General features: G+C 41.7%; 1 protein-coding gene across 1 annotated transcript in view; it reads right to left on the reverse strand.

Moving 5' to 3' along the window:
• Window positions 1-1,270: 1,270 nt before the first annotated feature.
• The window catches only part of gnsb (glucosamine (N-acetyl)-6-sulfatase (Sanfilippo disease IIID), b), a 56,022-nt gene continuing 33,544 nt past the window's right edge, over window positions 1,271-23,748 (reverse strand). The window contains exons 5-14 of the mRNA XM_043681383.2: window positions 20,139-20,237; window positions 17,725-17,892; window positions 16,932-17,014; window positions 13,496-13,614; window positions 6,771-6,874; window positions 5,588-5,686; window positions 4,122-4,232; window positions 3,232-3,339; window positions 2,847-3,007; window positions 1,271-2,396 (exon numbers count right to left, since the gene is read on the reverse strand). Of these exons, the coding sequence (XP_043537318.2) occupies window positions 2,384-2,396; window positions 2,847-3,007; window positions 3,232-3,339; window positions 4,122-4,232; window positions 5,588-5,686; window positions 6,771-6,874; window positions 13,496-13,614; window positions 16,932-17,014; window positions 17,725-17,892; window positions 20,139-20,237 (1,065 nt within the window). The 3' untranslated portion in view covers window positions 1,271-2,383. The remainder of the gene's footprint in view (window positions 2,397-2,846; window positions 3,008-3,231; window positions 3,340-4,121; window positions 4,233-5,587; window positions 5,687-6,770; window positions 6,875-13,495; window positions 13,615-16,931; window positions 17,015-17,724; window positions 17,893-20,138; window positions 20,238-23,748) is intronic.

The raw sequence follows: 23,748 nt of genomic DNA on the forward strand, positions 1-23,748 counted from the left end.
TTTGCAGGTTCCCTTGGAGACGCAGGGAGTCCTCTTCCCCCAGGAGCAGCAACCGAGGACACGACACCAGACCATGCCAGCCTGTTCTGAGCTTGGCACCTGGATCACTGGAGTACCAGTTGTTTGGAGGAATGCCCAGCAATGTAGGAAGAACATTAATGTCATCCTCCACTTAGTAGCCTCAGAGTCACCATCTTCTCCCTGACATCTCACACTCAGTCTGTTTCTCTAACCACGTCTCACTCTGCCCAAGCTTGACCACTCTCACTATTGCCGACATGATCTTCTCCGCTTGCTCTCATCTTCCAATCCCTGACGCCACTAACTACATGCCCTCTGCGCTGTTTCTCACTCTCTCAGGACACCTTCTCACCTGCATTAACTGTAAGACTTGTGCCACTTGTGTTCATCTCACATAATATCTATCTCTCATCCTACAGCCCACATAGAGCAAAAAGTGTCAAGATGGTGGTGGGATGCTCAACATTCAGCTCCTCACATGTTTTGCGATAACCGCTCCAAAGTAGCTGATTGACCATATCCAAGCTGCGAGGCAGTTATGGGAAGTTGCCCTGGCTAACTGTGCAGATAGTCCCTGTGCAAAGGCTATTTCTCTTGACTTGACAGAAACCTGACAAGTGTGACAAACTGTCTGGCTTTGTGCTGTGCCAAACAGCAAAGCAAGAGACATGTCATAGGGCAAAGTGCAAAAGAGGCATGGCAATGCATGGCAAGCATTCTGTGAGCAACAAGATAAGCTGAATGATTGAGTGCTATGACAGCAAGTTAAGAACCCTGAGATGCAGCCTAGTCCAGTCCATGAGCTGGATGCGTGTGCCTCAATGTATGGTGTCCTTGCAACAGTAATACAATGATAATTGCCAGTGTAGCCAGAGGTGCAGCAAGCATCCAGTAAGTGAATTGGGTAATATGCCATGAGGCTTCTCAGAGCATGGTACGTGTCAGATGTCAGCATCCATGATTGTACGGTGAGTGCGGACCGTGCCCAACATGGAGGTCGTTCAGTCTCAGTGATGAGCTGAAGTCACTCTGACTGCTATACTAGCATTTGTTGACATCCATCTTGTTCAGTGTACTTTGTAAAATAAGACTGAAGTTAACAGGATGAGGTGCAGAAAGATGCTCCTGATGTTAAGATAGGTCTTGCCTGACTTGTCACCCATTTCTGCCACAAATTATGCCCATGTGCACTTTACTCAGACTGCTCTAAGATTCTGCTCACTTTCATCTCAAAAACACATCTGATCAATTGTCACTTTGAGAACTCTTTTAATTTTTTACTTTTTCCTACATTTTGAAAACAGCTTAATCCTGCTTAAAAAGTCACCCTTCGCACGGAAATCCAACACGCTTTTACATTCAGATTACAAATCCCTGATATTCAAGCATTCTGCAACATTAATTGTCTTTCCAGGTTTACCTTAATAAATCCGACAAAATGAGTTTGATATTGTATTCATTACTCTGAAGAGTTGTTTCACTCCTCTCTTCAAATTAATGCAGGAATTCCCAAAACCGATTCCAGCATGTTGAAACATTCTAAGTAAGCACTGGGTAATTATGTAATTATGATTTATGGAAGTGGTTGCAATACAAAGTGAAGCGAAAGAGTGTGGTATGCATTCATACAAGTAGCTCTTATAATCCACTTCCAACATCTAAATATGGCTAACTGACAAGAAAGAGATGGCTCAGAAATTTGCAATTTCACAGTAGAATGCAGAGATATCCTTCTGTCCAAATTAGTTAGTCAATCATTCATTTAGTCAGTCAGACGTCTTAAATCCAAATGGTCTTTGCACAATTTTGATGAACAGAATCACCCCAAGCATCAAGATCCACTTCTTGATGAGTATGTTTTATACAGTCAAGCCCACTAGGAGTTTTAATTTTTGTGAAACAATTGTAGTGATCTTCTAAATGAGAAGGGAACAGTCTTGAAAAATGAAAGCTGAAACAAGCAGTGGATAGGTAGGGAAATAAGTGATTTTAAGAACCAATTTTAAAAAAGTAATTCAGTTACCCAGGTGAAACTGTTTGGGGGTAAATGTATTCATTTATTTCTATTTATGGTGAGAAACCATTTTCAAGTAACCCTGCAAAAATAATATGGGTTTTTCAAACGTACACAGCAGGACATTTCAAATTAAGGTAGGAGCAGGGTTTCTTGGTTGGAGTGTTAAACAAGGAGAAAAAGGACTCCTGTATGAATTTAGGTGCTTTCTGATGAGCTATTGCACATTCATCTTGTTTGTGGACCCAGATGTCTGGATTTTCAATCATTCACATTCTTTCTTTTGTGGATGGACACTGGTCTGTGTTGGCTCAAATACAATCTGCCAGAAAGAGGGCAATCCTTCGACTAGGAATCAAATCTGTAAAAGAGCATAATGGGCAGAGTTAGAAACGTGATGAAGTCTTCCCTCCACTGAATGCAAAACATTGCTTTAAATGTTAACACTTGGGTTCAATTTAATTGAGAGTTTGTATACATAGTGGTTTATCAAGTATTGGGATGAATTCTCCTGTTGTTAGTTTGATCAATGCCATCTGGGGGCACATAATAATCAGTTTGATGTCTTATCCAAAAAATGGGAGCTTGGAGAGTGCAAAGGTTATTTTGTATTCGAGTGTCATACTAGATTTATGTGCACAACTCCTGCATTAGTAGTTATACCTACAACCTTTAGATTCAGAGGATTAAATGCTACCTAAAGAATCAGAGCTGTTTGCAGGAAGAAGGAAAATTTAATAAAGACGACAGTAATCGATATTTCGAATGCTGGAACATACCTTCTTCATGATCATTGCATTCTAATACTTACCCATCTTCCTCTACCTTTACTGTACGACAGTCATTTCCAGAACAAGATTCTAGCTTTATCAACCGCTGGTTCATCTTCACAAGTAGTGAGGGATCCACAGTTTTTGCAATATTGACCAATTGGTGTGGGTCTGATGTCAAGTTGTAGACTTCAACAAAGGCCTGAAAACAGAACATAGGAGTAACTAAAATAATTCAGGGCAAGTCAATACTATGAAATTAGAATCCATGGAAAGTGACGTGTACAGCAAACGGGTAACGACAGTTTGAAATTCTGGTTGAGTACACATTTTTAACCTAGGACATCCCATTGCTTACAGATAACGAACCTGCACAGGTTGGAGGTAAGAGGTTCACACAGCATGTGACTGACAGACGGCACCTACCTCACTGTCGGCAAATTCACAATACTGTAGATTGACTTTTGATAATGTTCTCACACAAGCATAAGTATTATTAAAAGCATCTTCACACACGCAGTCTGGAAAACATTCCTAAGGAAAGGAGAAGAAAAAGACATCAAACTTGCAAATTCAAAGACGTTTCTCACTCAAGCAAGCATGGCTCGTTAAATTGACATTTGTTTTATTCAACTTTCAAAACCATTCCCTCCCTCTTTTGCACAAGGTGCTGACCTTTGCTACAATTGTCTTTCAAAACACTCCAATTGCCCTTCAGGACTCCAAGTTCTGAAAACTTGGGTTCAGTGTTTCCACACTATAATCCTGTTGACTTCTGTCCTCGCCAGTTATCCTTAATCTTTGCAGCAGTCACTAAATAGTGATGAGAAAGAAGAAGTGTGCTTAATTCTCCCCCATGACTGCACTCCTACAGCGTAAAACATGCCCAAAACTATCTTTTTTCTTCACTCCATCAATGTATGGAGTACTGCCAGAGACCAGCTTAAATAACCGTATTTCAAAGCACTTGACTGTATGGATCCAAGTAGAGATTTTTTTAAACAAGGAGATCAAACTTGAAATGTTTTTGCCCTGCACTGCTTCATTAAAATATAACTGTTACCCACTATGCCATCAGGAGAAGCAATGCTAATGCTTTTGGCAATATGACTTCATCTGCATTCATGCTTTTGCATGGAAACAGTGAATAAAGTTTCACAATGATGGTTTGTGGAGCGGCAGGTTGAAACAAGTGAGAAAAAGCAATCTTCACATGAGAATTGGAATGTGTGTTTTGTTTAAATAGAATGTGCCTCTTCATCACCTTTGATGTTAAACATCTGGATAAATGCAAGTTATTTTTGTTGATTACTTACAGCCACGCCAGGTCCTACATTGGGGCATGCAGGGTCTAACTTAGCATCACCTTCTCCAGTATATTCTACCAGAAAATCATTGCGCCAGTGTGTTTTATTCCGTGAAGAATCCTGAAATAAATAGAAGGAAGAATGTTAGAACAGAAAGAACGGATCAAACCATCTGACCTTTGTCCCAAAACAAAAAAATGCAGATGTTGTAAGTCAGAGACACAAACAGAAATTGCTTGATATGTTCAGCCTGTCTGGTGGTGAGAAATCAGAGTTACTGTTTCGAGACCCTTCTCAATCCGAAACTTCAACTCTGATTTCTCTCCACAGATGCTGCTCGCATGGCTGAGCTTTTCCAGCAATTTTTGTTTTGGAACCTTTCTCCCGACTGCTTTTGACAACTACAACGCAGAGAAGTGCACAGATACGGTCGGTCTTCCTTTGGGTGCTAATTGTCAACAAATCACGTTTGATCATTTTCATCTCATCAAGCATTCAGGGAAGAATTAATGGTTGAAATGTGCAATTTTTTGTGATAGGTCATCTACTGTAGCATCACAACTCTAAATTATTGCTCATCTTCCATGTCAACTCCTTGGACAAACTTCCCTATTAGCCATTGATTAAAGGGAAGTGAACATATGTCATATTGGTAGTATTCATGGCTGCATGTGGATCAGAAGGTGGTCAGTTCAAAACCTGTTCCAAACTGTTGTGTTAATAAAGACCAGAGCTTCAATGCAGAGTTCTGGACTGGCATCCAGTGGGGAAACCAGGACTGGTCCCCCAACCCTTGCCATTATATGGGCTGCAAGTTCTTAAAATAGTCTTCTTTTGGATGGGACTAATCATCAATTGGCCAACAACAGGGTGATTATGAACATGAAAGCACCGTTCATTTTCCAGCTTGTCAGGATTTCTCAGCCTGCGACTCATTCACTATTTCACTTTTCAGCAGTGTGTGAACAGATTGAAACCACTGCCATAGAGTTAAAGATTTTTTAAAATATTGGCATTTGATGCTTTTAGGATTGAATAATAATCTTGACAGAACAAATATTATACAACACAACATTTCTTTGGTGATAGACAGTAAATATTTATGGTTCAAATGAAGTGGCCTAGATTTTACTGATGTGCACGCGTACCTAACACTCTTTACATATTTGTATGTATTTGAAGTGCAAACTGGTTTAGGGTGTCAGGATGTAAGTAGCTCACTGAACACTATCCAGCTCTGACCTCCACTTCTGTCGATACCACTGAACCTCAAGGGGAGGTGGTTAGAATATCTTCTGTTCATGACATTTCCCACTCATCAACATGAGCCCTCTTGTGGTCCAGGTCTGGTGTGTACTTGGACACTGTGCTTCATGACCTGAAGAGTTGGTTCAGCTTTTGCACTGCTGCTTTTCACCAGTGAGCAGCATGTCTGAAGAGGTACTGTAAGAAGAGCATAAGCGTAAGGTACTCACCATGAGGGGAAGAAAAGAGTTACCGTCCATGCTTTGGATGACATCATATCCAGCGATATTCAAGAAGGTGGGTGCCAGGTCTATATTCAGGATGGGTTCCTGTGCAATCAGGTGACAAAAGGTAAAATGCAGTTTCCTTGACTGTTCTCCTCCCACCCACAGGATGAAGCCTAGAACAGTGCTTTTGTATGATTTTGTTTATCCCTCCCTGATCTTTGTCATCAAATACCGAAGACACAAAATTTGATCCCTTATCGCAATGCAAATATGGGATCTTGCTGTGCATATGCGACAAATGTATTTCTCTCCTTTAGACAAGAGGCTTACAGTCCAAAAGTTCATTGTGGATGAGGATAGTTGAGATAAGGCCATAAGATATAGGATCAGAAATTAGGCCATTCAGCCCATCAAATCTGCTCCACTATTCAATCATGGCTGTTAAGTTTCTCAACCCCATTCTCTCAATTTCTCCTGTAACCCTTGGTACTCAAGAATCTACTTGTCTCAAGTCTTAAATATAGGCAATGACCTGGCCTCCATAGCCTTCTATGTGAATGAATTCCATAGATTCACCACTCCCTGGCTGAAGACGTTTCTCCTTATCTCCATTCTAAAAGATCTTCCCTTTACTCTAAGGCTGTGCCCTCAGGTCCTAGTCTCTCCCACCAACAGAAACATCCTCTCAACATCTACTCTGTCCAGGCCATTCAGTATTCTGTATGTTTCAACTGGTTTCCCCCCTCATCCTTCTCAATTCCATCGAGTACAAACCCAGAATCCTTAAACGTTCCTCATATGTTCAGCTTTTCCTTCCTGGAACCATACTCATGAACCCCTCCTCAACACACTCCTGGGCCAGTACATCCTTCCTGAGATATGGGGCCCAAAATGGTGCACAGTACTCCAAATATGGTGTGACCAGAGCCTGAAAGAGTCTTAGAAGCACATGCCTACTATTATATTCAAGTCCTATCAAAATGAATGCCATCATTGCATTTACCTTTATAACAACTGACTCAATGGTGAAGTTGCTATTTCAATGCAAGATCTCTTTATGAAATTCTATTTTAATGCCCAGCTCCACTGATTCATATTGTCCCCTTTCTGGTCTTAGCAATGGGTTCTGCAACATGACTCAGTTCATGAGTTGGAGTCAAATGCTATGCTTGAAGTGAATACATACCTTTATGGTCTGCTTAGGTTTGATACCTGGTCCACGGACCAGCAATGGCACTCGAATATCAAATTCATAAAGCTGACGCTTGTCAATGGGCAGAGAGAACTGTCCTGCAAACAGATAAAGTTATTGTCAGTAGCAGCTGTTGGCTACTTCTATTGGGATCTGCTTCTCAGTCTCAAATATTCACTCTACTTATTCATAGTGACAGTGATCACAACTCCATGACCTTTACTATACTCATGGAGAGGGAAAGGAGCAGACGCTATGGGAAAGTACTTAATTGGGGGAGGGGGAATTACAATGCTATTAGGCAGGAACATGGGTGCCTAAATTGGGAACAGATGTTCTCAGGGAAATGCACAACATATAGGATGATAAATCCCCTGGGCCAGACCGGATATACCTTAGGTTACTACAGGAAGCAAGGGAAGAGATTCCTGCGGCTTTGGCCATGAGCTTTCCATGCTCACTGTCCACTGGAGTAGTGCCAGGTGATTGGAGGGTGGCAAATGTTATTCCCTTTTTCAAGGAAGGGAATAGGGATCCTGGGAATTACAGACAGGTCAGTCCTATATCAGTCGTGGGCAAAATATTGGAGAGGATTCTGAGACACAGGATTTATGATTATTTGGAACACCATAGTTTGATTAGAGATAGTCAGCGTGGCTTTGTGAGGGGCAGGTCATGCCTCACAAGCCTTATTGAATTCTTTGAGGATGTGACAAAACACATTGATGAAGGTAGAGCAATGGATGTGGTATACATGGATTTTAGCAAAGCATTTGATAATGTTCCCCATGGTAGGCTCATTCAGAAAGTAAGGAGGCATGGAATATAGAGAAACCTATCTGTCTGGATACAGAATTGACTGGCACATAGAAGACAGAGGTTGGTGGTAGACAGAAGGTATTCAGCCTGGAGTTTGGTGACCAGTGGTGTTCCACAGGGATCAGTTCTGGGATCTCTACTTTTGTGATTTTTATAAATGACTTGGATGAGAAAGTGGAAGGGGGCGGCGGGGGGGGTAGTACGTTTGCCAATGGCACGAAGGTTGGTGGAGTTGTGGATCGTGTGGAGGGCTGTTGTAGTTTGCAATGGGACATTGACAGGATGCAGAGCTGGGTTGAGAAGTGGCAGATGGAGTTCAACCTGGAAAAGTGTGAAATGATTCACTTTGTCGAATTTGAATGCAGAATACAGAGTTAAAGGCAGGGTTCTTGGCAGGGTGGAGGAGCAGAGAGATATGGGCGTCCATGTCCATAGATCCCTCAAAGTTGCCACCCATGTTAACAGGGTTGTTAAGAAGACATTTGGTACGTTGGCTTTTATTAGCATTGAGTTTAAGAGCAGCAAGGTTATGCTGCAGCTCTGTAGAGTCCTAGTTAGACCATACGTGGAATATTGAGTTCAGTTCTGGTCACCTCATTATAGGAAAGAAGTGGAAGCTCTAGAGAACATGCTGAGGAGATATACCAGGATGCTGCCTGGACTGGAGGGCATGTCTGATGAAGAAAGGTTGAGGAAGTTCAGGCTTTTCTCATTGGAGCGAACGAGGATGAGAGGTGACTTGATAGAGCTGTACAAGATGTTGAAAGGCATAGATAGAATGGTATCAGAGACATTTTCCCAGAGTGGGAATGTCTATCACAAGGGGGCATAATTTTAAGGTAATTGGAGGAAGGTGTAGGGGAGATGTCAGAGGTAGGTTCTTTACTCAGACAGTGGTGGGTGCATGGAATGCACTGTCAGCAGTGGTAGTAGAGTCAGATACATTAGGGACATTGAAGCAAGTCTTGGATAGGCACATGGAAGTTAGTACAATGAAGGGTATGTACATTAGTCTGATCTTAGAGTAGGATTAAAGGCTGGCAAGCATTGAGGGCTGAAGGGCCTGTGCTGTATTGTTCTATAACTGAATTGAATGAGATAGAGAGCAACATACATGGGATTTACTGATGCCACAAAAATTGGGGGCATTGTAAACAGTATAAAATGGAATTGTGAATTACAAAGACATCAAGAAACTTGGTTGGGATAAAGCAGGATACAACAGGCCAGTGAATCTAACATATGTGGGAGAGAAACTATTGGAAACAATTCCTATGGGCAGAATTAATCTTCATTTGGAGATGCAGGGATCCATCAAAATGATAAGCATGGCTTTATCAGGGAGATGTCCTGTCTGAAAATGTGATCGAATTTTGCAAGATCATGACAAGAGTCCAGATGAGATTAAAGCACTTGATGACATCAACATGGACTTGAGTAAAGCTTCTCACAAGGTCTTGTGTGGCAAGTTGGTTAAGAAGCCAAGAACCCATGAGACAGGACATTTTGGTGAACTGGATCCAAAAATGATTCAAAGAGGCAAGCAGAAGGTGATCGTCAAAGGATAGATGGGAATGTGCTGTGGCATACCACAGGATTTGGCACAGTGTCACTTGTTTATGGATGTATGTAAACAATCTAAACATGAATATGAGTGTTGGGGAGATTTCACTGGGGTGTTTAATGTAGGGCTAGGGAGGATGACACTAGTTCTGCAACAGACACTTCTAGTTCCAGCCCTGAAATGGTTAACAACAGCCAAGCGAGCTGCTGCTGGCGACTGCATGAGTACCTGGCTGGAGCTTGTAAGGGATATGCATAATGTTAATTAAATCTTGGAGCCTGTAAATACCAGCCAGAATCAATTGCCCCATCAAAACTCAGGATTAATAAAGAAACCAATCGGAATCTGTAACTGTTAGACAAGTGTGAATTGCTCTATCGGAACCTGTAACTGTTAAGTGTGAATGGCTCTGTTTAAGTCTAAAGTTGATAAGTGTAATTGTCAATTTAGTTAAACTGAAACTATTGAAAATGGCTAGCCTGTTAGACGCATAGTAATTCCTTGAAACAATGAACTATTGAATATGGGATCGGAACCGCTCCCGGGGATGGCTGAGCCATTGTCAAGCACAGCAGAAGCTGGACAGGCACTTCGATGCGGCCAATAGGAGGACGGATCCCCAGCGCGCGCAGATGAATGGACCAATGGGGAAGGCGAACTGACCGGGGACTCCAGGCAGCGCAAAGTATAATTGTGTCAAGTTTGAACGAGAAGGGAGAACGCCTTCTCCAATTAATGCATGCTTGTAGATTCGTTGTACCAGTTAAGATTCTGTGAATAAACTGCTGTCTGCGTCTAACCATAGTTGCCAGTGTGAGTCTCTCCTTCCGAAAGAACACGCAAAGACGGGACCCCGCGGGTCCGTCTTAACAATGAGAATGCAGAAAGTTTGCATAGGCACAAGAATTGACAATGTGTAAAACAACAAGGAGGACAGGATGATATAGACAGGCTGTTCAGATGGGCAGAACAGTGACAAAAGAAAATTAATCTCAATAATTATGGAATGATGCATTTTGGGAATTCTAAAAAAGCAAGGGAGTACACATTGGATGGTCAGATCCTGGGAACTACAGAGTATCAAAAGCATCTTGGTGTGTGTGTCCATAGATCTTAAAGGAAACAGGACAGGTAGATAAAGTGATTAAGTCACCTAGGACATTTGCCTCTATTAGTCAAAGCGTTGAACATAAGAGCAAGGAGGTAACACTGGAGCTGTATATAATATTACATAGACCACAGCTTTAGTATTGTGTGGAGTTCTGGTCATCACACTCCAGGAAGTATGTTATTGGTCCAGACAAAGTGCAGAGGATATAACCTGGGCTGGACTGGTTCAGCTTTGAAGAGAGATGGGAAAGGCTGGCATTGTTTTTCTCAGATCAGAGATACTTAGTGGGGACCTGACTGAGTTGTACAATGTTGTGAGGGGCATAGACAGGGGAGACAGGGAGAAACATTTACCCTTAATAGCGGGGTCAATAATTAAGGGACACAGTTTTAAGCTCAGGTTTAGAGGGGATTTGAGGAAAAATGTTTTTCACCAAACAGTTGTAAGTGGAACTTGTTGTCTGCAAACGGCTAACAACATTCAAGATATTTAACAAGTATTTAGATGGGTCCTTGAAATGTCGTAGTATACAAAGTTACGGGGCTAGTGCTGGAAATTGGGATGAGAATGGGCGGATACTTGCTGACAATTATAGGCTTTTTCCCACAGTGGAAAAAAAAGACTTCTTTTTTGAAAAATGATGATAAGCTATAAAGCAGTGGGAGTCCAAAGAGCTTATGCATTCAAAAACAGAGATTACTACAATACCACAAACTAGTGCAGCAAATAACTAAGAAAAAATTCAACGAATACTGGCCTTGATTAAAGGAAAAAAAATAGAAGTTGAAAGTAACGCTGCAACTGTGCAATGTGCTGCAAATGTGGCATTTAAAGTACTTGAACATTTTGGGCATCACAGCTTTGGAAAGATACAATGGCCTTGGAAGGAAAACTGCATACCAAAAGTAGGCACAAGTCATAGAATCCATACAGTATGGAACAAAATCACATCCAGACTCACTCCCTACCCTATCCCTGTAAGCCTGCATATCCCATGGCTAATCCATCTCGTCTGTACATCCTTGGATTCAATAGGCAATTTAGCCTGGCCAATCCACCTAACTTCCCGTCTTTGGACTGTGGGATGAAACCGGAGTACATGGAGGAAACCCATGCAGACATGAGCAGAATGTGAAAATTCCATACAGTCACCAGAGGGTGGAATCAAACCCGGGTCCCTGGCACTGTGAGGCAGCAATGTTAACCACTGAGCCATCTCGCTAGGGTTAAGTTGCCTTGATTCCAGAGGATCATTGGACTGCTCTCTCATTAGCCTGAGGCTCACCAACCCTCAGGTGAGGGGAAAGGTTGAGAAGAAGAGTCCTTCATGGTGACCTCAGCCACTGCAGGAATTGAAGCTCTGCTGTTAGCATCACCCTGCATCAAAAACCAGCTGTCCAGCCAACTGAGCCTTTCCTTTTACTCATGTACTGCATCTTTGATCTCAATCCCATATTTAAATATAATAATTCACTTTTTATGATAGTGATCATTTTTCAAAGTTTAGCGATTTCTGAATTTAAGCAGCCATAAAGAGATACCAAATTCATTCGAAAGGAGTCCACTATCTCATTGATTTCATATTTTCATATATCTAAATAGTAGAATATTGATTTGTGGACAGGTTGAAACTTGTTTTCTGTCTGCATGTCATTCCACAACCCTCCCTCCCTTTCCCCAACAACCTTCTTGCAGGTATAATTTTCGAGTTCTCCACTTCCACACCTGCTTCAGGTCTGGCAACTCATTCATTGTTACCAGTTAGTTTCTGCACAGCCACTCCCTTCTTTGTTTGCAGATTGTTTCCCTTCCACATTTATTGCTGAGAGGTCACATCAGAGATAACCAGCCCTGAGTCTCATTATTTCCTCCCATTCTAATTATGGTGTTGACTTCTGTCCAATTGATTACCTGGGGAAATTATTTTGGTGCGCAATTTGAGCACTGGTGGGGGTGGATTTGCCCACTATCCATTCCTGAAGAAGGGCCTGTGCCCGAAACGTCGAATCTCCTGTTCCCTGGATGCTGCCTGACCTGCTGTGCTGTTCCAGCAATAAAGTTTCAACCTTTCCCACTATCTGGTATTGGAATGGAACCAGAATTCAAAGATGAACTTACAAGGGGCGACATATTTCCAAGAGCTAAGGGGCAATGTGATCCAACTTTAAAATATTAAGTGGAGCCAGTAATAAGAAACTTTCGGTTCATTAGGGAAACTAGGAATAGGAAACAGTTTTAAAATGAGGCTGTCCATAACGGCCAATCAAAAGCTCTGGCATGCAAGTAGCAAATGATGTCGGAACAAATTCTCAACCAGTAACCGACAGATTTCTGTTAAAGAAAAGGTATTAAGGACGTGGGGAAAAGGCAGGTATTTGGAGTTATGCAGATCATTTCTGCTGGAGTTGAATGGCAGAGCAAGCTTCAGAGCTACGTGGCTTCCTCCTATTCCTTTGGGCACTATTACAGCTGCTTTTAAAGCCAAGCAAGAGGCTTCATTCCATAACAACAGTGAATAATAACCCCTTTCACTGATAGATGAAAGCCTTCATCAAGTGCAGCCACACTTGGTTCACAATGTTAAAAATCACAAAAAACCAGGTTATAGTCCAACAGGTTTATTTGCAAGTACAACCTGTTGGATTATAACCTGGTGTTGAGTGACTTTTAACTTTGCCCACCCCAGTCCGACAACTCCACATCTTGGTTCACAATAAAAATGGGAGTTTCTTACAGTCTGTCAAAAATAGAAATTGCTGTAAAATCTCAACCATTCTGGCAGCATCTGTGGGATGAAATTAGTGTTAATGTTTCGGGTTGAATGACCCAGTTCTGAAGAAGGGTCACTCAACCTGAAAAGTTAACCGTGATTTCTCTCAGATGCTGACAGACCTGCTGTGCTTTTCCAGCAATTTCTATTCTTGTCTGTGATTTACAGCATTCACATTTGTTTTGGTTTTATCTAATGTTCAGGCAAACTGGGTAAATGCGACATGTGAAAAGAAGACTTCAGCAACATTTTCACAACATGCACCCGAGAGTCAGAGTTTACTCCAAGAAACTGTTATGTCTCATATTATGTCTCACATGCTAGAACAAAAAGGAGTTTGTCACATTCATAATTGGACCAGAAACAAATAGATGAATGCCTGAAATCATATCATAACTTTGAAAAAATAAAATGCAAAAGGGAATATCGGGCAAAAAGCTCAACTTGAAACAGACCTGTGTGATAGCCATTGTCAGATGTGTAGAATATGTACGTGTTATTCAGTTCCTTCATTTCCTCCAGTTTCATGACAACCTTCTCTACCAGATCATCCACAGACAGCAAAGTCTGCCACCTGTAAGGTACAAGAAAAAAATGTAACAATTTCTGTTAAACTGCAAATTGGAGGCTATTGACTACATGCTAAGGATTTCTGGATTGAAAAACCTGTCACAAAGGTTTCCCCAGAAATTAACAGCATGTGTGCCTTCAAAATCTGATCAACAGTTTGCTCCTTCGCCAGGTGGATATGAGGCAAGTTGGACATTAGATGAGTGTGTGTGTGCGCGTTGTATGTGTGCTGGGTGGGGTGGGGGGGGGGGCGAGGGGAGAAGGGAGGTTGTATGTGTGGTGATAAGGTTGGTGGAGTTCAGAGGAGGGAATAAAAACTACACATTATTTGGTGCATGTTCTTTAAGTGTTGGTGGATGGTGATTAGCTAAGCTGGAAAAGTTTAGTCCCAGGCCTTCTGATTCGCCAACAGGCGTGAGTCATTGTCTTTGTCAGCAATCACTTATGATTGAGTATGATTGTCCACCTAGGAAATTCTGAGTCACTGTATGTTTGCCAGATGTTTCCAGGAGGTGGAATTAATTCTTGGCCTTGAGATCATTGGCATTCCTTTCTCTGGTTCCTTCTCTGTACTTTTCTTGCTGATGGGTGTTCTCAAAAAATTGTGTCCCTTCATAACCGGAGCCTCCTCCAAATTGTTTTCTTCTGATTGTATTCTTCCTGTGCAATAAATATCCATATTGCATTTCTTGAGGGAAGTCGTCATAGAATCTTTGAAACATTTTAGAGTCAGAGTCAGAGTGGTTTTCAGCATAGGGAAAGGCACATTGTTTTTGGCTGGCGCAGACTCGATGATTCAATCAACTCACTGCTGTGAAGCTATTTCTCAGCACTTGAAAATAAGAACAAAATCTGGAGAAACCTAAACGCCAAATCTAAAGCCACTTCCTCAGATGGGACAGTTCGTGGGTAGTTTGTTTTCAGTCATTATCAGAAAAATCTAATTTGAATTATCACTGGCCATAAGACATACAGCTTTGAAAACACTTCAATGATAGTCCTTGAATGCAATTTGCCTTTTCTTCCTCTCACGAGGGGCTTCCTTGAGCTGCACGAGGAAGATGTGCTTTGGCAGTCGGAAGTCAGTGTGGCTGGACAGGCCATTCACAATGATGGATTTATCAAAAATCGACAATAAATAAGGCAGAAATTGGGATAAGCCTTGACCAAAAGTGACCAAATAAACATGCTGCAGAATCCAGACTGTTCTCTCTCCATTTCTGTCCAAAGCACCATTTCCTTTTTCACTTTAAATACTCATTCACTACTCCTCTTTTAAGCAAAAAGCTCTCAATCTCAACAACTCCCTGTAGCAAATCATGCCTCATTAGCAATTTTGCAATAATAAGCAGCCAACTTGCAAAACTGAGGAATTACGTGATTTTGTTTGGTGCATCCATGAGACACATTTTTTGCTGAACGAGCCTCGCATAAATACAAGTGCGAGGCCCTTCCAGAATAATTGAATGCGTCCACACAATTGCAACCCATTTTAAAGGGACAGTTTCTCCTGAGTGAGATTTAAAAAAGGCATTCTCACACCATCCTTCAGTTGTGGCACAAAGCAAGTCCACACTGAGTTGACATTAGAAATGTGTCTTCAGCTCTGCAAGAAATCATATCTGTGTAAAGTGGGTTGTAATAGAGAATCAAACCAAATTCAAAATCTTTATTCATTTGCAATAAATAAACTGGGATTTTTTTCTTGTAATTTGTTTAATTTTAATGTCTACATCTTATCCATGAACACACAGCATCAGTGAAATGTTAGATTTCTTGTCCTAGCTCAAATACCAAAGGAGTGCAACAATATCAAAGAATTATGCAATGTGTTATAATCATCTGGTTTGCGTTTTATATGCGTATTTTTGAGATACTTTGTCGTTTGAGGAATTCCAAATGTTCAAAGTAATATGAATGGAAAAGTCTTGCGATGAAATAGCTTTCATGTAACTGCAAACCAAACAAGCACAGGTTAATGACAGTCCAAAGGTTCCATAATTCAGAGGGGTCAGAGTTATTTTGGTGGAAACCATAAAATGGCAATGAACCTTGAACTGCTGCCAAGCTGCAGATAGCATGGCTGTGGAGAGTCCGCCCAGTTTTAAAGCTGAAGTGTTCATGAATATATATACCTAAGGACAATCTCATCTAACCATCGCAAATGCTGAGATGCGTGAATTCAGGGTTGGAGCCTTTCTTGTTAATTGTCGGAAATACATATTTGAGAAGGTCTTGGAGCGATAAGCACCTGAATTAGTTTGTGCAAAGCTCAAGTTCAACAGACAGAGAGATTCCACCAAGAACCTGAAAATGGCTGTGGCACAGAGACAAAATGACTGTCAGAAATGAAGAGTATTTTGAGGTGGAGGAGACAAGCCCAAGTGCAGTGAAGCCCACGTGAACAGGAATCTCCACAAATCTGAGGTGTTTAACAAGTGGTGGAGACTCAGTTTCCTGGGGGTTTTCAAAACACCCAAAAAGTTGTGATACCTCAGAAGAAAGCAGGAAATAAAAGAATTCCTGCAAAGTATGGCAATTTTGGCTTGTTCTCAGGATATGAAGGAAACTTGCAGGACTTGCTAAGTAGCCAAAGTCTTGATGAGAGAAGTGAGAAGGAGAAAGGTAGGTTCAGTTAAGAATCCTAGTTCAAAGCGTATTTGATTGACATGACTGCGTCTCGATGTAAATTAGTCACCTAAGCCAATGTTCATTTCATCATTTGTGAAAAACTTGAAGATAAGCTTGGACAATCAGCATTGTAAAATGTTATGCAGATTACAAATATTACAATCTTTTAGGGCAGAAATTATTGCTGATTATATTTTGGACACCTTCCTGGTGGAAGATTAAAATAGATTCTCAGGTCGAAGCCAATTTGTTGCTGGTTTAATCACAATTCACCTTCAAAAAGTAATGAATCGAACTACTCAACAGAACATATCACTTTAGCATTTTAAATGTTGACTATCTGACCTTAATATTATGCATCTTGTTCCAACTGGTAGGTGTAAATTTCTCCCTCTTGTACAGCAAAATCATGCACAAAAAAAAGTCAGCTGCAATTGTGAGGCGGTTTGCCATACAAGCAGCACTTGAATGAATGAGTTCATTTAGATACACCTCTGAGGCCCTTAACACTGCTGAGACTGCAGCAGTAGCCCCAGGAAAGTATTCTTTCAGCCCCTCACATCCCTTTTCCCAGCAATCTCAAGCAAGCAGAAGTGATTTCCATTGTAACTGACGAGACTTGATTTAAGCCTCAGTGTAACCCACTGCACAACATGCTTAGATTTTTTTAAAGCAAATGCATCCGAATACCTTTTTCTGAATACACCGTCCAGGAATTCGATAGAGGTGTTCTTCATAGGCGTTTTAGCTTGTCGAAGGAGCCAGTGTTTATCCTGTGGGAGACAAGAACAGTTCTGAATGCCACAGCTGCCATCACATTTTGTCCCGATTCTTGCTTCAATTTTTCATCCCAATAGTGTGGACATCATTTTGTTGCCTCTCAAATTTTGCAAAAGTAACAATTATTTCACAGATGAGAGAGGTTCATCTGCATAGGCAACGCTCTGAATTAGGTATACTTGCAACAAATGCAGAAGTTTCTTAAACTTCGTTGTTAAGTGAATTGGCCATGCTAAATTGTCCATCGTGTTGGGTGCATTAGTCAGAGGGAAATGGGTCTGGTTGGGTTACTCTTCGGAGGGTTGGTACAGAATCTAATCTAAATAAAAACTTTGAAATGATGTCCCAGTCTTTTGAAATCAATGCGTTCTGGCTGCTGGCACCATCTTGTGGAGATTGTTGATATTACTGGCACCAACTGCTTTCGCAAGCAAATATTATTTTAAAAATACACCAGATGAGTGAGTACCTGAGAAGCATTAGGCAGTGATCTGAAGGGAACTTTACTTCCAGTTTTTGTAGAGTTTCCTTCAATTTACTGCGAAAAGGTTGACGACTGACATTCTATTCTCCCAGTGTAAAATATCAAAATCCATCAAATTTTGAATCCTTCTAATTCTCCCCTCAGCTCTGTCTGCTGTCAATGATCTTGGTCGTTCTGACCCAAGTGAGGTGTATGCCAGCCTGTGTGGGCTCGACTAACCTTCCCATGCACATTGAAACTTCCATGACGAGGAGCTTTGGTGACGTTGTAAGACTTGCTGTACCGTGGAGCAACAGTCCACGGAGAATGGCAGGCTGGAGTTGATAGCATCATGAAAAAAGGAACACTTCGTTTCTTGGATTGCAGAAATTCCACGGAACGGTTTGCCTGCACAAAATAAAAAAAAAAAGAGATTATCAGACAGTCAATTTCCACAAGTAGACGACAACCCTTTTACCGCAAAATGTCGATCAAAATACAAACTTAGAAGATAGCAACAGAAGTCAGATTCCTCAAGCCTACACCACCGTTCAACATGATCATGGCTGGTCATCAAACTAAATATCCTAATCCCGCCCTCTGGCAAATCCTTGATCCCTTTAACCACAAGATCTAGATCTATGTTCTTCTTGAAAACACAATATTTTGGTCTCAACCACTTTGTTGTTGTAAATTCCTCAGGCTTGCCACTCTCTGGGTGAAGAAAACTCTCCTCATCTTATGCTTATGCTTAAACTACGACACCTGATTGTGGGCTCCTGCACTATTGGGAATATCTTTGCTACATCCAACCTGTCCAGCTCTGCTTAAATCTTATCAGTTTCCATGATATTCCCCCCCTCATTCTTCTTTAACTCCAGGGAATACAATCCTAAATAAGTCAATCTCTCCTCTTGCATCAGTCTTACCATCCAGGAATTAATTTGGTAAACCTTCGCTGTACTCTATCTATGCAAGGACGTCCTTCCTCAGACAAGGAAACCAAAATTGCACGGAATACTCCTGTTGTGGCCTCAATGTCCTGCATAACTGCAGCAAGACATGCTTGTTCCATTGCTCAAATATACTCACCATGAAGGCCAACATACTGTTTGCCTGCTGCACCTGTTTGCTTACTTTCAGCAACTGGTGCACAAAGACACCCAGATATTGTTGATCATTTCCCTCTCTCAGTTTACAGCCATCCAAATAATAACCTGCCTTCCTATTCTTAGTACTTCAGTGAATCACCTCACATGACACTGCACCTACCATGCATTTTCCCCACTCACTCAGCCTGTCCAAATCACATGGCAACATGTTTGCATCTTCTGCACAGCTCACCTTCACACCCAATTTTATGTCCTATGCACATTTGACATATTACGTATTACGTTTAGTTCCCCTATCTAAATCATGAAAATATTTTGTGAATAGCTAGGATCCTAGAACTGATCTCTGTGTACCCATTTATTCCTACTCGTTGTTTCGCTTTATTCTTACTCTTCGGTGAAGAAACAACAATTGGGAGCTAAGCAAACACTCAGCTAGTCGATGTGGAACAATTGAAAGACAAACAGTTTAACCATGAAAACGCATTCTCATGACCCTAACATCTACACTTATTCCCCCCAACAAGGCTGCATCAACATTTCTAATGTCTGCAGTATTTTGTCGTTGAACTCTTATACATCAGAGTCTCTATGAATTATACGGGTATAAACAGTGTATTCTTACAGCTGGTTTCCAATGCATAGTGATGCGAACAGTGCAAGTTCAATTCCTGCATCAGCTGAAGTTCCCATTCAAGTCCCACATTCTCAACTTTGCCCTTGGTCTGAGGCATAGTGACCCTCAGGTTAAGTCACCACCAGTTGACTCTCCTGGTCTCGAATGAGAGAGCAGCTGTATGGTTTGTGAAGACTATGATAACTTTACTTTTTATTGTTGCCAACCAAAGAGGAAAAACATTTCAATGGTAAGCATTGTCAATATGCAGCTTTTCCATACTTGAAGCAGATCGACAAATAATTGTTACCCCTCTCTCAAACAAGATACAAGTCAGGAGGTTAACTTGAAACATTCTCATTCTCTAAGGTAGAGAAGGAACTGGACCAAAGTGGGCACCCATCATGGAGTGCTCAAAAAATTGGATTTCCCAGTGACAGTTAGCAAAACTGCCAAGACTGCCAACAGTTCGAGACTGACCAGTTCCTGTAGCAAAAGTAGATGGTTAAAATCCAATTCACAACTTTACAACCAAGAAAACTTGCATCCAGATGACCAAGTGTACAAGTCAAACCTCAATAGCGTTAGCCTGCCTACTGAAAACAAAACTCTCATTGTCCCCACTTAAACAGGACTGACACAACCATCATTTTACAATTCTGTTCCAAAGAAGCTGGACTATCCTATCCTTAAAGCTGAAAGCACAAGATTTAATTTAAAAGAGGCTTCAATTGCATTTTTATTAGTGTTTGGACAAACATTCAATGAGAAATATCCCCTTAGGCACTCCAACCACTCACTGTGATATCTTACAAAAGGCAACAGAAATATTCTTGCACAGCTCCTATATGAGAATAGAGGAATAGAATTCTCCAACAACAGTAATACATCCTCAGCACTCAGTATATTTGAACACTGGGTCTTACGATAAGATCAGTCAGATAGTCCTTTTGGTAGATGTCACCGTGGTTTTCAGCTACACCATTCACCGACAGCGTGTAGTTATAATATTTGGAGTTTCCAACCTGCACAAAAAAAGTTACATTCAGTCAATTGGTTGACAAAAGGTTTAACAGTCAAAAGTGTTCCTCTGCAGAAGGATACTTTATCCTGAATGTTAGGTCACTTTTCTCCTCAAATATTACTTTAAATGGTCCCCAGGAACAGGGTGACTCTCAAAACTTGGCGGAACATACTGGGGACAAAAGGATTTGCTGTGCATCATGAGGAACAGTATTCTTCAGCAATATTTGCTGCTACAGCCTTCCCAGACTTGGTACCAGGAATAACAACTGAAGGCTGAAATGCCGACATAAGCTCTTGAGATCATTGCTTCTTTGGACTCATACCCATGCTAAGGTATGATGGTGGATTGTACCACTGGATTAAAATTGACCTTCAAAGACTTTGTGTCATTCTGAAGCTACGGATATTTGAAGGGAATATTAAAAGCCAACTCTGGAGCTTTTCAGGGTTTGATGAACCTCTTGGGATATTTCTTGTTACCAATGGTTTCTGACCAGCTGAGTACAACAACATGGGGAATTGGGTGTTTCGAACACAACTAATCACCCGGTGATGCTCATGAGGATAAAGCAATGGTTGGAATCATTGTGACATGATTTCCAGTCCTGCTAGAATAGAGTCATCAGTCTGATGCAATGAAAATATCTGCACGGTATTCCACAGCAACCATCATGACCACTTGTACAGATATGATCTTGGCTGCACCTCCTCTGTGGTGCTGCAGTCAAGTGATGTTGAAAGCATAAAGGCAATTCTGAGATCATCTTGTAAAACTATTGCAAACATGACCAAAAGTAGCAGGCAGCAGAATCCCATCCCATCCCCACAACAACAGGTATTGTAACCATGGCAAGTGCAAATATAGAGGAACCTTGATTATCCGAATACCAGTTATCCGAATTTCGGATTATCCAAAGACGATCTCAAGGTCCCAACAGAAACATTACATCAAAGAGGAGTTTCAACACTGATCACATCTTTTGTTAACAATGATTAAAAACGAACTCAGTTTACTGAAATGCTGCCGAGAACAGTCCTGGACATCGATGGGAGCCCAGATACCGCCTCCAAATGACTGACTGCCTGCGTGCTCTCTCTCCCCACACTTTAGTTTGAGTTCTGCACAAACTACCCTAAACACCCCTTTCCCAGATAATCTCTCCAACAAAGGTGGAACCTGTCAAAACGTTGCAGCAAACGTGTGTGTGTGCGCTATTTTGAGACTCTCTCCCTCTCCCCTGTAATTTGTTTTACAGTTTGTCACAACACAAATGATGCAATGTTGAGAAGACCATATAGAGTCATAGAGATGTACAGCATGGAAACAGACCCTTGGGTTCAACCCGTCCATGCCGACCAGATATCCCAACCCAATCAAGTCCCACCTGCCAGCACCCGGCCCAGGTCCCTCCAAACCCTTCCTATTCATATCCCCATCCAAATGCCTCTTAAATGTTGCAATTGTACCAGCCTCCACCACATCCTCTGGCAGCTCATGCCATACACTCACCACCTTCTGCGTGAAAAGGTTGCCCCTTAGGTCTCTTTTATATCTTTCCCCTCTCACCCTAAACCTATGCCCTCTAGTTCTGGACTCCCTGACTCCAGGGAAAAGACTTTGTCTATTTATCCTATCCATGCCCCTCATAATTTTGTAAACCTCTATAAGGTCGCCCCTCAGTCTCTGACACTCCAGAGAAAACAGCTCCAGCCTGTTTAGCCGCTCGCTGTAGCTCAGATCTTCTAACCCTGGTAACATCCTTGTAAATCTTTTCTGAACCCTTTCAAGTTTCACAACATCTTTCTGTTAGGAAGGAGACAAGAATTGCACACAATATTCCAACAGTGGCCTAACCAATGTCCTGTACAGCTGCAACATAACCTCCCAACTCCTGTACTCAATACTCCGACCAATAAATGAAAGCATACCAAACGCCTTCTTCACTATCCTATCTACCTGCGACTCCACTTTCAAGGAGCTATGAACCTGCACTCCAAGGTCTCTTTGTTCAGCAACACTCCCGAGGACCTTACCATTAAGTGGAAAAGTCCTGCTAAGATTTGCTTTCCCAAAATGCAGCACCTCGCATTTATCTGAATTAAACTCCATCTCCACTTCTCAGCTCATTGGCCCATCTGGTCCAGATCCTGTTGTAATCTGAGGTAACCCTCTTCGCTGTCCACTACGCCTCCAATATTGGTGTCATCTGCAAACTAACTAACTGAAACTCTTATGCTCACATCCAAATCATTTATGTAAATGACAAAAAGTAGAGGGCCCAGCACCGATCGTTGTGGCACTCCACTGGTCATAGGCCTCCAATCTAAAAAACATCCCTTCACCACACCCTCTGTCTTCTACCTTTGAGCCAGTTCTGTATCCAAATGGCTAGTTCTCCTTGTATTCCATGAGATCTAACCTTGCTAATCAGTCTCCCATGGGGAACCTTGTCGAACGCCTTAATGAAGTCCATATAGATCACATCTACTGCTCTGTCCTCATTAATCTTCTTTGTTACTTCTTCAAAAAGCTCAGTCAAGTTTGTGAGACATGACTTCCCACGCACAAAGCCATGTTGACTATCCCTAATCAGTCCTTGCCTTTCCAAATACATGTACATCCTGTCCCTCAGGATTCCCTCCAACAACTTGCACACCACCGAGGTCAGGCTCACCGGTCTATAGTTCCCTAGCTTGTCTTTACCGCCCTTCTTAAACAGTAGCACCACGTTTGCCAACCTCCAGTCTTCCGGCACCTCACCTGTGACTATCGATGATACAAATATCTCAGCAAGAGGCCCAGCAATCACTTCTCTAGCTTCCCACAGAGTTCTTGGGTACACCTGATCAGGTCCTGGGGATTTATCCACCTTTAACCGTTATAAGACATCCAGCACTCCCTCCTCTGTAATCTGGACATTTTGCAAGATGTCACCATCTATTTCCCTCCAGTCTATATCTTCCATATCCTTTTCCACAGTAAATACTGATGCAAAACATTCATTTAGTATCCCCTCCATTTTCTGTGGCTCCACACAAAGGCCGCCTTGCTGATCTTTGAGAGGCCCTATTCTCTCCCTAGCTACCCCTTTGTCCTTAATATATTTGTAAAAACCCTTTGGATTCTCCTTAATTCTATTTGCCAAAGCTATCTCATGTCCCTGTTTTGCCCTCCTGATTTCCCTCTTAAGTATACTCCTACTTTCTTTCTACTCTAAGGATTCACTCATTCTATCCTGTCTATACCTGACATATGCTTCCTTCTTTTTCTTAACCAAACCCTCAATTTCTTTAGTCATCCAGCATTCCCTATACCTACCAGCCTTCCCTTTCACCCTGACAGGAATATACTTTCTCTGGATCCTTGTTAATATCTTTTCTGAAGGCTTCCCATTTTCTAGCTGTCCCTTTACCTGTGAACATCTGCCTCTAATCAGCTTCGAAAGTTCTTGTCTAATACCGTAAAAATTGGTCTTTCTCCAATTTAGAACTTCAACTTTTAGATCTGGT

The sequence above is a fragment of the Chiloscyllium plagiosum genome, unplaced genomic scaffold (genome assembly GCF_037043375.1).
Source record: "Chiloscyllium plagiosum isolate Xiang-an unplaced genomic scaffold, Cpla_swu_hap1 HiC_scaffold_48, whole genome shotgun sequence".
NCBI classification, from domain to species: domain Eukaryota; kingdom Metazoa; phylum Chordata; class Chondrichthyes; order Orectolobiformes; family Hemiscylliidae; genus Chiloscyllium; species Chiloscyllium plagiosum.